This window comes from Chiloscyllium plagiosum, unplaced genomic scaffold, assembly GCF_037043375.1.
Source record: "Chiloscyllium plagiosum isolate Xiang-an unplaced genomic scaffold, Cpla_swu_hap1 HiC_scaffold_32, whole genome shotgun sequence".
Taxonomy (NCBI): Eukaryota; Metazoa; Chordata; class Chondrichthyes; order Orectolobiformes; family Hemiscylliidae; genus Chiloscyllium; species Chiloscyllium plagiosum.
In genome coordinates, this window is record NW_028270170.1 from 37,220,721 (window position 1) to 37,234,538 (window position 13,818).

At 39.7% G+C, this 13,818-nt stretch overlaps 1 protein-coding gene across 5 annotated transcripts in view; it reads right to left on the reverse strand.

Annotated features, from left to right (window-relative positions):
• The window catches only part of fmnl1a (formin-like 1a), a 264,044-nt gene that overhangs the window by 27,788 nt on the left and 222,438 nt on the right, over positions 1-13,818 (reverse strand). For all 5 annotated transcript variants that reach the window (XR_015752517.1, XM_087977926.1, XM_087977925.1 and 2 more), the window contains 3 exons: positions 10,555-10,623; positions 4,157-4,237; positions 3,202-3,331 (listed from right to left, as the gene is read on the reverse strand). Coding sequence is in view for 4 of the 5 variants with exons in the window: in XM_087977926.1 (XP_087834052.1) it covers positions 3,202-3,331; positions 4,157-4,237; positions 10,555-10,623 (280 nt within the window). In the remaining variant the exon portion in view is untranslated. The remainder of the gene's footprint in view (positions 1-3,201; positions 3,332-4,156; positions 4,238-10,554; positions 10,624-13,818) is intronic.

A 13,818-nucleotide genomic window follows, 5' to 3' on the forward strand; every position in this document is an offset into this window, starting at 1 on the left:
GACAGAAACAAAGGCAGATTGATTCCTCAACGTGCAACAGCTTGCATTTGTATAGCACTTTTGACATGATAAAACATCCTGAAGTTTGACACTGAACCAAAAAGGGAGACAGTAAGACAGGTGACTGATGCCCTGACAAAGAGGTTGCTTTTAAGAAAATGAGGAGATGGAATTAGAAATGTGAAAGAGTTTTAAGGAGGAGATTCAACACCTTAGACCCTTAGCCGCTGAAGGCATGGAGGCTAACATGGAGTAATGAAAATCTTGGATGCATTAGAGGCCAGAGTTACATAAGTAGATATCTTGGAGGACTGTCACACTGGAGAAGCTTACAAAAAATAGGAAGGAGGTGAGGCTATAGATAAGGTTGAAAATAGGATGAAAAATTAAACGCAAGGCTCTACTGGACAAGGAGCCAATATTGGTCAGTGAGCGTAGGAGTAATAGGTGAGTAGGTCTTAGTGTGCGTTCGAATATGGGCAGAGATACGAATGACTTTGTTTCTGGACTATGGAATGTGGAATGTTTGACAGGAGAGTACTAGAATCATTGAGTCTGCAGGTAATAAATGCATGAGTGAAGGTTTCAATAGCAGATGAGAGGAGGAAGCACTAGAGTCAGGTGATGTTACAGAGGTGGAGTTAGGTGATTTTGGAGATGACCACGACATAGGGATTCTTCATTGAGGACAGTGGCTAAAGAGAGGATGGGATATAGGGCAGAAACTGAAGAGACAGCTCAGACCTTAAAATATTGAATTGCACATTTTTTGATGATCCAATGTTGGACGGTGAAATAAGCTTTGTGAAAAACCAGAGGTAGGGAGGGAATGAGAGAAGTGGTGAGAAGGTAGCTAATCAGTATGTCTATAGATGGAGTCACCATGGTGCAGCATAAATATGAAATAGGAAAGGGCCAAAGAGGTACCCACACATGCTCAGAAATTGGCCTTGACATTATTTTGGTGCCAATGAAGTCACAGGAGCTACATTCATAGCAACATGAAGAAAGCCACTCTGATGATTCAGAGGGAATTGTTGATCCTGTCTGATGGCTGTCTGAATGATACAACTTGTCTTTCTAAAGGAGTTGGAGTCAGGTCTCTGTTACTATTGCTGTGGAGCAGGCTCAGATTCTAATTTCCCTGATTTAATTTTTCCCTGATTCTCACTGTTAAATTGCCAGTGAGTGCAGACATGGAACCATCCTGCTAAAGGGCAATGGCAGGTCCAACCTGCTACACGCTGGCATCATTCCCAGAAATCAAACTGAGAAATCGTCAAATATGCATTTCCTTTTGACCAACTCCCCATCACATACCTATCTTCCATCTCTTATTGAGGGTGAGGTTAGCTCAGGTGGAAAGATAGCTAATACGTACTTCAGAATATTGCGAACACAACAAGTTAATTCAGGATAAGGTAGATCTGGTCTACCCTGGAAGACCCATCTGACGGAGGGTCACTGGACCCAAAACATTAACCCTGCATCCTTTCCACAGATGTTGTCAGACCGGTGGTGTTTTTCCAGCAATCTCCTTTTGTATCTGACTTGCAGCATCTGTAGTTCTTTGTTTTTTTTATTATTGGTTAAGGTAGACTTGGACCTGCTCCTTTGCCTGTCCCAGGCTTGACGTGAATTGGTGCTCCTCAAGTGAAATAATCAATTGTGTCTCCTTAATAGAGACAGATGCCTGTGACTAATTGTCTACTCTTACCAATCCCAATACAAAGAATAGATCGGAACTGATAATACAAGCCGTTATAATTTAAAATACTTGCAGTTAAAGATAGCAACATCACTCACAGTGGCCAACTATCCATTTTCTAAGGGATTGTCCCTTACTTTCATTATTTATTACTTATTTCTCGGACGGCCTGTGGGTCACTGAACTTATGACTCTTCTCTTGCCTTTGCCTCTTCAGCAATTCTTGGTAAGACTGAGCCATTGGTCACTAAGGACACCCTCCTCTGCCCACCAGCCATGTGAAGTTTCACTTCTTTCGTTTCATAAGAATTTGCATCAACTTGCATCAACTTGACAGCACTAACCTTGACAGTACTCCACCAAAATACACAAACCATACTGGTGAAAATTCATCACTTTCCCTTTGTGAGAACGATTCCAATGTGACAAAATCACTTTTCCTTCATCACTACCATACCAACATAATCTAACATCCCCTAGCCCCAACTTCACAAGTGTCGCATTCACACAATCTAGCCATCACAGCTTTAATCATTAACATATGGTATATCCTCGATTAAAAGTCAATCTCATGTAATGGTCGATTCCATATTTGTGGCCAACAAGTTCTTGAATGTTCCACATATCTCACGTAAATTTGGCCTTAGTTTTGACTGATAACAGACCAACATTTCCAAGTCAAGGTATTATCCTGCGCATAAATGTTATGATGAGGAAATGAATTTTTTTGAGCTATTGTGTGTTTTGATGTACAATTCACACCAATTTGGCATGAAAGTTTAAGATGCATCAGGTCAGAGTCAGGTGACAACCTCCCTTTGTGTGCAGCTCAGCTGAGCTGAGTTCCCCTGTAGCACTTGTGAAATACAGTCAGATACCTGGATGAAGTTTTAAAATTTCTTTAAGATGTACCATGTGATTTTAATTTGAAGCCGTATTATATTTCTACTTCACTTTTTGTATGTATAAGTAAAAGCTTACTAATCCATTTTTGATTCTATTGTCTTTATCCAGTAATTACCGTAATTCGTTGAGTTTTTTTTATTCGTTTAGAGATTAATTGGGCTTCTGCTAATAATACGGTATTTTGGACTGTAGTATGAATTTCAGTCCTTCAAAAGTAGTTTCCATGTAATTGTCAACCCCATAAATTTAACCTTTAAAAAAGTCTAAAAAATTTGACTTTTATACAAGTATATACGATAATCTAAATACTGAATTTTCAAACTTTCTTTTGCATTGGTGTGCTCTCATCACTGTTCCCTCCATTTGGTGTACCCTAATCATTGTATCCCCCCACTTGGTGTAGCATCATCACTGCTCCCCTCACTTGGTGTACCCTCATCACTGTTCCCACAACATGGTGTACTCCTATCTCTGCTCTTCCTCCTTGGTGTACTTGAATAAATGCTCCCAATTTATGAATTAGTAACTACTCCTTCTCCATCTGTAAAACAGTCAACAATTCTGTTCAGGTCACTTGGCTTTATTACCTGCAGCAGCTTTGTCGACAAAGAGCAGCTCAGTATGAAAGGTACTGAGTTCAGGATACTGCGTGTGGATTATGTCCACAATGTAGTTCATTAGCGTCTGTTTTCTGTCCGTCGATTTGGTTTCAAGGAGCTGAAGGTGAACAGAGACAAAATAATTAATGGGATCACAGTTACATGTCCTTATAATTGGAATCTGTCTTAAATGATTTGTACCCAGCCAACAACACAATTAACAAAATGTGCACTGACTCGTTCAATGCTTACAGCCAATAATGCAATATCATCTATGTCAATTCATCCAATAAGCAACCAAGAATATGTTAACAATTTTTTTAAAACTTATTCAGTATACACTCACTAATAGAACCACCCCACACACTCTACAGATTAACAGCCACAGTTCATTGCTCAGTCGAATCTCCGTTTGCTTTCATTAACAGTGTTATCTGAACTCCAAACCTACCCATTCTTCAATGTCATCCTTTCAGCATAAATGCATTCAGATCTAAAACTATGAGAATGACATCAAGTCATGTCCCAGTATCAAGATAAAATACCAAAAATGCTAGAAATCTGAAACACAGAGAATGCTGGAGGAACTCAGCAGGTCTGTCAGTACCTGTGGAGAGAGAAACAGAGTTAACATTTTGAGCCTTGCTCCAGTCTTGAAATATTAACTCTGATTTTCCCTTCACAGATCCTGCCATACCTGCTGAGTTTCTCCAGCATTCTGAGAGTTGGTTTCAGTTGGTTCCTAGCATTGATGGAATTACAATCAATTGATCACCATCAACTGGTTGCATGCTGACTGGTGAAATTAACATTGCAGACAATAGCTAATTATGACCAATCATTCATTAGACTATTCAGTAGATTATTAGAGACTGCAAGTTACATTGGTAAATCACTAGATTAATTAATACATAATTTTCCAATAATAGTTCCACAATCTTACCAGGTCAAGACTTTGCAATCGGAAGCCATAAACGGCTCCTTTTTTACTGCTATTCATATAGTTTCCAAATGCTAAAATGATCTGCAGGAGAGAAGAGACAGAATGAGATCAGCAATAATTTTAATGGTCTGTTTTTACAATAGATTGTTATTCAGAAGTTGCATAGTGAAATATTGTATCTGACAACAAGTGATCTCACAGAATCAGCACCAACTCATAGGCTTTCTTTGGTAGAGACAAGTCTTGTTTTCTGGTAATTAGCTTCACATTGATAAACCCAGAATTCAAAGTGTGTCAAGAAAGTAGGATTAGAGGATGTGAATTGGAAATGAGTGAAAACATAAGTACGAGACATCTCAGCCTAGGGTTTCCACTCGTTTGATTGGCACAATTCACCAACATTGGTTTCATGTCTCTACCTCTGGATTGGGAGGCCTGGGTTAAAGTCCCACCTGCTCCAGAGACGTGCAATAGTTTCTCTGAGCAGATTGGCTAAAAAAATACATGTTAAGTGTTGTGAGTTGACCTGGCTCAAAAAAACTGGACATGAGGCTGATGGAGGTTACCCTATAGAGGTTTATAAAATCATGAGGGGCATGGATAGGGTGAATAGCCAAGCACTTTTTCCCAAAGTAGAGGAATCTGAAACTACAGGGCATAGATTTAAAGTGAGAGGAGATATATTGAAAAGACTCTAAGGGGCAACTTTTTCATGCAAAAAGTGGTGTGTTTCTATAGAACAAACTGCCAGAGGAACTGGTGGAGGCTGGTACAATTACAACATTCAACAGGCATCTGGATGGGTATATGAATAGGAAGGGTTCAGAAGGATAATGGGCCAAGTGCTGGCAAATGGAACTAGACTTATTCAGGATATCTGGTCAGCATGGATGAGTTGTACTGAAGGGTCTGTTTCAGTGCTGTACATCTCTATCACTCTATGACTCCACAGTTCAGAATAAAGCATGTGACAGGCTTCTGCCATATACCTTTTGAAAGGGCTCTTCAAATTAACTTCTATCAGGAGCATTTAAAAATATTTTAAAAGTCAAAGCATTTTTATTTTACTAAGGTGCTGATTCGTAAATAATTTAAGGCTCATAATGAGTCGGTGCAGAGACAATGGGCTGAATGGCCTTCTTCTGCACTGGAATAATTCTGTGATCTATAGTTTACCATGAAGTAATCTAAAATTAAATTACTATCAAGTGGTGGATTAGTTTGATGTGTTGCCAAATCCAATATCAACTACATTAATAAAATTGCACCAATTTGTCGCTCTTTCATACCTCAAAATAAATAAGCAAATAAGACCTGATACACAAATGTGTGGCTCAAAACACTGGTGTATGTCCCAGTTCATGGGGCACTGCTACCAAACCTGGGAAAGGTGGGATCTTTACCATCAGGATGGTCTGCTCCTGAACCATGCTGAGGCTGCTGTTTTAGCAAACTGCATAACAACAGAAGAAGAGAGGGATTTAAACTGAATAGCAAGGGGACAAAGGATCAAATTTGGGAAGATGCATTAAATTAAAGAATATACACAATGGAAGAGAGAGAAGTTTTAAAATGGAAATGCGCCATGACAGGAAGGGATTGAATGTGCAAATTTCAGAGTGAATCAACACTTTAGGCTAGATGTTGTATCAATAATAAAAGGGTAAAACCAACAGTTTTGTATCTGAACATATGGAGCATTCAGGGAAGAACAGATAATACAAATATAAATACAAATTATAATCTGATAGCGGCTGCATTGCGGCTGGATAACATAGATTGAGACCTGAATCTTTAAGGGTACAGGATGTTTAGGAAGGTCAAGAGTTAGGATAAGTGGAGGAGTGGCTCTGTTAGTTAATGATGGTACAAGCACAACAGAGGATTAAATTAGGAATCTGCAATATAGAAGTGATTTGTGTGGAGATAAGAAATAATAATGTCACAAAATCACTTGTGGGAGTCATGTAACAGTAACTACCCAGTAGGATGGAGTCTACCTGAAGAAATAATGTGAGTTGTCAGAAAGGTACAACAATAATCATGGGGGATTTTAATCTAAATAAAGATTGGAAAAACCAATTGGCAAAGTTAACCTAGCTGACATGCTCATAGAAGATTTTTTTGAATAGTTTCTTAGAACATTCTGGAGCCAACCAGTTCTAGACCTAGTATTGTGCAATGTGATGGAATTAATTAATGATCTCATAGTGATGGAGCCCCTCGAAACCATCAGTTATAATCAGTTATAACTATCAGTTATAACTGAATTTTACATTCAGTTTTAAACGATAGAGAAAGGGGTCCAAGACAAGCATGTTCAACTTTAATAATGTCAATACGAAAATATGAATGCCGAGTGAACTGACAAATTAGGTTAAATAATTGTTCAATAGTGAGGCAGTAGCAGACATTTAAGGGAATATTTCAGAATATACTGAACGAATATTTTCCAATAAGAAAGAAAAATTCCAAGCTGAGGACTCAATGGTTAACCGCAAGTATTAAAGAGGCCATCAAATTTAAAAAAAAAGCAAGTACATATCAAAATTTGGTGTCAGGTCAGAAGAAGCAAGGATTGACTGAAAGATTATAAAGAGGGAAAAAAACTAATATATGTGAGAAATCTAACTAGCAACATAAAATCAGATAGTAAGCAATTTTATAAATTGAAGGAAATATAGATAAAAGGAAACTAATTAATCAAGTAATTCTGTCGATTCTACAGAAAATAAAGGAAAGGAGAAGCAGATAAATTAAACGGGTATTTTACTTCAACCTTTACTGCAGAGGATTAAGGAATATTCCAAAAATAACTGTCAATTAGACAATTTCATAGAATCCTACAGCGTGCAAACAGGCCATTCAGCCCATCGAGTCAATGCCAAACAGCATCCCATCCAATCCCCACAACTCAGCATTTCCCATGGTTAATCAACTTAGCCTGCACTTTCCTGGACACTATGGGCAATTGAGCATGGCCAATCCACCTAACCTACATATCTTTGGACTGTGAGAGGAAACCCATAGAGAACGTGCAAACTCCACACAGATGGTTGCCTGAGAGTGGAATCAAACCCGGGTGCTGTGAGGCAGCCGTGCTAACCACTGAGCCACCGTGCTGCCCTTATTGGAAGGGAGGGAAGAACTCAAGAAAATTACAATCAACAGGAAAGTGTTAGTGAGTAAATTGCTGGAGCTGCTTTGGTCCCAATTAACAGTAGGGAACAGGGCTGGACCTCAACCTTTCATAACATATAAAATGGAGAAGGTATGATAGCTCAATTTACTGTTAACAAAAAAGGTGGTAGGAAAGTAAGTTGTGAAGAGGACATAAAAACCCCTCACAGTTTAATTTAATGGGCAAAAATCTTACAAATTAATTGTAATGTGGGAAAATGTGAGAGATTGTGAAGCTCTGAATTGCAGAGGAATCTAGCTTTCTAGTACATGATTTGCTGAAGGTTAGTATGCCCATAAAGCAGCTATTTAGGAAAGCTAACAAAGTGTTTTGGTTTATTGCAAGGGCAAGCTGAGAAGGTTACACTTCAGTTATACAGAACACTGATGAGACTGTATCTGGAATAATGTATACATATTTATCTTCTGATTTGAGGAAGAATGTAAATGTATTGGAAACAATAAGAAGATCAGAGGAAATGTTGGACAGGCTTAGCATGTATCCGCTAAAGTTTAGAATAATAACAGGCAAACTGATTGAATTACAAGATCCTGGAGGCTTTTGACAGGACATATGTGGGAAGGATGTTTTCTCTTTGGGAGAATCTGGGAGTCAGTGTTTGAAGTCATTTCAGTCAGAGATGAGGAGATTTTCTTTTTCTCAGAGGTTCCTGAGTCTTTGGAACACTCTTTGTCGAAAGTTGGTGGAAGCAATCATTGAATGCTATAAAGAAAGAACTAGATAGTGTGATGAAACTGCTCCTTTAGCAAGGTTACGTTGCCTTTGCTATTTTTCCCAGAGAAGTCGTAAAAGACACGGATTCCGAAAAGTCTAAGTTGAAGGGTTTTAGGGCCAGTTTGATTATAGCTAACAGATACTGCCTCAAGCAGCAGGCATTCAAGTGTTTGAAAATGAACATTGCTGAGATTAAATGGATCAAGGTCATGGAGAAGTTAGTAATTCAGGGCAAAGATTGCAAACTCAGCATTCTGACTGATGAGAAGCCAGTGGAGTGTGGAGAGGTTAGGAGGTAACTGAATAGGATACGTTGTATGGGCCTGTCAGCTTGCTGTACTGTATAGCTGCTGCTCATGGTCAAGGCTACTGTCACCATCTCTTCATGTTGTGAAAATTATAGAGTCTGACTGGTCTGGTGTGGTCAAGGAAAACCATTTCCTGATCGAATTAGAACAATCTTTTAATGTGGCCAAGATAGAATTTATTGCGTGTTCGTAACGATGTTAAACCTCGTTACAGAGACATGGAGGAGGGTCACATCTTAGACTTCACTCCTTCAAAATCCTAAACTGTGCTGTCCGCAGGTCCATATGACAATATCAGAGTGAGTGGTGGTTATTGTACTCCTCAATATTAACCCTTTCAGACCCATGTACGACAAGATATGGTGCAGAATAAAGGACAAACAAGATAACAGAGCTGAAAGCAATGAAATTATTCAAGATGCAGTTTTAGGAGGAGGTGAGTCACTTCTCTTGTCCCAGATTCTTAACATTTTCATCCCTTTGCTAGATGGACTGCACCAGTGGTTGGGCATCGGCACTAGATGGGATTATTAACTTGTCTGTTCATGTAACGTGCATCACCAGAAGAGACGAAGGTTACTGGACTCTTTAATAAGGGATTACTGAGACATCACCGTCCCATAGACCAGCAAAGAGACTCAGAACTCAGAACCTGTTCTTAAACAGTGATGAGTTGCAAAGGATTGGCATTAAACACATTCCTTTCCTGTGCAGAATTCAGTGATTAAATTAAAAATGCATTTCAGTCCTTTGAATTTAGATTAATAACTACTGGGTGCACTGACACCAGACACAATACTTATGTTGTGGTTCTGTTCGCCGAGCTGGAAGTTTTTGTTGCAAACGTTTCGTCCCCTGGCTAGGCGACATCCTCAGTGCTTGGGAGCCTCCTGCGAAGCGCTTCTTTGATGTTTCTTCCGGTGTTTATAGTGGTCTGTCCCTGCCGCTTCCGGTTGTCAGTTTCAGCTGTCCGCTGTAGTGGTTGGTATATTGGGTCCAGGTCGTTGTGTTTGTTGATGGAGTTTGTGGATGAGTGCCATGCCTCTAGGAATTCCCTGGCTGTTCTCTGTCTGGCTTGCCCTATGATAGTAGTGTTGTCCCAGTCGAATTCATGTTGCTTGTTGTCTGCGTGTGTGGCTACTAAGGATAGCTGGTCATGTCGTTTCATGTCGGACAGCTGAAACTGACAACCGGAAGCGGCAGGGACAGACACTATAAACACCGGAGGAAACATCAAAGAAGCGCCTCGCAGGAGGCTCACAACAACGAGCACCCGAGCTACAAATCTTCACACAAACTTTGAACAATGCTTATACCTTGGGTTTGATGTCTAAGTGAAATACATCAGTAGGGTAGATTGTACAACCTGTGATAATCTGATACAACTGATTAACATGTGTTTCCCAAATTCCTCTATCTGCTGCTTTCAGGTGGGTCAGCTCACTTTTGTTTTCATGTCTGTTGCTGGAACAGAACTAGGTTGGGATTTAATGATTACACCAAAGTGTGGAAACCATGCTGTAGAAATCCTTGTACACATATTAAACCCCTCTCTCTGTTAATGTAACAGAATATTAACCCATCAATAACATTGTGTCTATGTTCAAACCACGTTGGAGGATTTCATGCGAGACAGTTAAATGTTAATATTGTAATGCCCAGTGGTGGTGTAGGGTCTAGCTTTCTTCATTTGCTGACATTAGTGAAAGTAGTCATGATTTGGAGATGCCAGTGTTGGATTGGGGTGTACAAAGTTAAAAATCACACAACACCAGGTTATAGACCAACAGGTTTAATTGGAAGCACACTAGCGTTTGGAGCGTCGCTCATTCATCAGGTGATTGTGGAGGGCTCAATCCTAACACACAGAATTCTGTGCCTTAGGATTGAGCCCTCTACAATCCTCTGATGAAGGAGTGATGCTCCGAAAGCTAGTGTGCTTCCAATTAAACCTGTTGGTCTATAACCTGGTGTTGTGTGATTTTTAACTTAGTGAAAGTAGTAAGTCTGTTTTTATATTCAAACACTAACATTAATCAACAGAAGAAGATACATCATCGGACTCTTAAAATACTGGTCAACTTTGGTGTTCTGCAGTCTGTTCCATTTCCCTGCTGGTGAAGCTCCCAACAATCCCCCAGCGTGGGTATAAGCTTAGCCCTATACCATCTTACCTCCAGAATTCTCTTTAGCTTCACTGATGATTTGATGGACATCGATGCAGCAATGATGGCGTTCAGTTGCTGTAAGAGAGGGCAAGGACTTCAATGAGTTACGGACGATCCTACTGGAACCAAAATGTACAACCTAGAGTATTCAGAGGGAGATCTTGGAGGGAGACACGTTGCAGCATGGACGCTCATTGACAGCAAAAACGCGAGATTGTTCAGCATTTTATGAATCATTAATCAATGGCAGCATTTGTAAAGAAGATGTTTCTGTTGCTTAAATTTTGACCCAGTAGTATTTTCATTTAAAAACATTTTGTGAGGTTTTGCAAAAAGAACCTTTTCATTTGTTTAAAATTGAATTCTCCTAAAAATTCTAAAGCTGTCTTCATTTTTATTAAATATCATTTTCTGTTTGGATATGGTTTGAAATGCTTCCATGAGGTAAACCCTGTTTGTTTTGCTCCATGTATTCTGCTAGCCATGAGGTCTCGGAGTTGGGAGTGTGTATTGTGGTTTTAAGGCTGCTCTACTCGGCTAAACAGTCCCTTCTCTGAGATGGTTACATCTCTGCCTTTGCATTATTTGAGAGTGACTATTGTCTAACAGTCAGGAGTTCCAACAAACATTTTTTATTTAAACTTGCACATTGATGCACAGAAAACTGATTACCCCTCTCTTCCATTCATCTTCCACTCAAGAGCCTTGAGAGTGTATGACTGTCGATGATAGAGTTACATCATCTTCATTATCAACTCTTTCTCAGCGTGTATCCTAATGGGACCACTAACTAAAATTTGCTTCGTCTTGATTGTTATGGATATTAAAAAGGATGGGGACAATTTTAATTGTTATAAGCACCTTATCATGTCTTATGCTGCCTCTGATCTTGCATGGGCTCTCCCTCCCTTCAATCCCTTCACAAACCCTTCACAAACCCACCCTGTCAGTGATTCCACTGTCCTTTCCCAGTACTGCCCCATTCCTTTCTGTCAAAAGCACTTGGACTTATTCCCACCTTGGAAATCTGTTCAAGCTGCAACTGCAAGGATTCAAGTAGGGAGCGAAACTCTGATTTCCATCCATTCTATTGAAACCACTTTAAACGTCATAAATTATATTTTTTGTACATTATCCCAGCTTGACTTTTCTGCATCACTTGGCTCAATCACAACAGTTTCTTTCAACACTTTTCCTCTATTGTGCAGTTCATTGGTGCTGTTTGTTGCTTCAGAACATTATTTGGGAGTGACTATTTCCTGACAGTCAGGGGTTCCAATAACCCTTTGTTTTTATATAAAACTCTTTCTGAGGATGGGTCACCAGACCCAAAACATTAACTCTTGACTTCTCTTCACAGATGCTGCCAGACTTGCTGAGCTTTGCCACCAATTTCTCTTTAAAAATCTGTCTGTCTCAGCCTTGAATACACTCAATGACCCAGCCTCAACAACCCTCTGCGACAAAGAATTCCATAGATTCACTAGCCTCGGAGAGAAGAAATTCTTAAATATCTGTCTTAAGCCTGTTACCCATTATTCTTGTCCTAAACTCTCCACAAGAGAAAATAACCTTCCCCCATCTACCCTGTCAAGTCCACTAAGAATCCTGTATATAAGAATAAGCTTACCTCTCATTCTTCTGTATTCCAACAGGTACAAGCTCAATCTTACTCAAATTCTCCTCATTAGACAGTCTAAAGCTTTTCTGGATTGCATCCAATCACAGTATCTTTCTTTAGATGAAGGAACCAAAACTGTTCACTGTATTCCAGCTGTGGTCTGACTAGTACCTGATATATTTTTAACCTTATTTTTATACTCCATTCCCTTTGAAATAAAGGCCAACATTCTATTTGCTTTTCTCGTTCCCCGCTGAACCTGGGTACTAGCTTTTTTGTGATTTGTGGACAAGGGTCTCAAATCCCCCTGTGGTGCAGGTTTCTGCAGTCTTTCTCCAACGAAATAACATTCAGCTCCTCTATTCTTCCTGCCAAAGTGCAGTTCCCAACATTATATTCTATTCTACAAGTTTTCGTCAACTCGCTTAACCTGTCTAAATCCGTACTCAGCACTTGACTTCCTGCTGATGTGTCATCCACAAATCTGGCAAGAGTTAATTCACTTTCTTCATCCAAGTCATTGATATTGATTGTAAATAAATGTTGGCACAGCATTGATCCCGCCATTTTGAAAATACCCTGCTTATCCCAATTGTCTGTCTTCTGTTAGTTAGCCAATCGTCTATCCATTCCAATACCTTCAACACTCTAGGCTCTTATCGTGCTAAATAGACTAATGTGTTGTAGCTTATCTGAAAATCCAAACATATTATACCCACTACTTTCCTGTCATCTACTCTACTTGTTGACTCCTCACATGGACACAAATGAAACCCAGTTCCTCAATACCTTCCATTCCTCCGCTGCCTGGGGGCTGTTGGAATGTTCATTTGACCAATAAACATGGTTAGCTCAACAGGATGGACGCTGGTTTGGAATGCAGTGTGATGCCAACAGTGCAGAACATACTCCTGTGTTGGGTGAGGTTACCATGGCGGTCCTGATTTCTAAACTTTCCCCCTTCCCTGAGGCGTGATGACCCTCAGGCTAAACCCAATATCAGTCATCTCCCTCTAAAGAGAGAACTGGACTCAGACTATGGTGAAGTTACCTAACTATCCTTAAACACGTTTTACCAGAATAATACCTTGATTTCAATGTTTAAATTATGATGAGACAGAACACAAACTAGGACTGTACTCCTTGAATTTATCAAGTTAAGGAGCAGCTTGATTAAAATGTTTCAACATTCAGATAAAGTACATGGAGATAAACTATTTTCATTTGTCTAATGTTATGGGATGTGCTCTAAAAATCAGAGTCCTCTTTCTCAAGAGTAAAATTAGGAAATAGACAGTAGACGTTTAGAGATTTCTTTCACAAAGGCCGACCTGTCATCAACTCAGGACAAGTTGATGCTGGTTGGTCAATCTGATCATTTTAAACCTGAGACTGATGGATTAATGTCAAGAGTGGCATGCTGGAAAAGCACAGCAGGTCAGGCAGCATCCGAGGAACAGGAGAGTCGACATTTCGGGCGAGAGCCATTCATCAGGATTTGATGGATTATTGTTAACCAAACTCAGAAAGGGAGATGAGGCAAAGTTGTGTATTTGGAGTAAGGTTAAAGAGCAGCCACCATTTCACTGATTAGTAGAATAGGCTGCAGGGGTTGAGGGCCTCCTCCTGTTGTGATGCCCTATGAACCC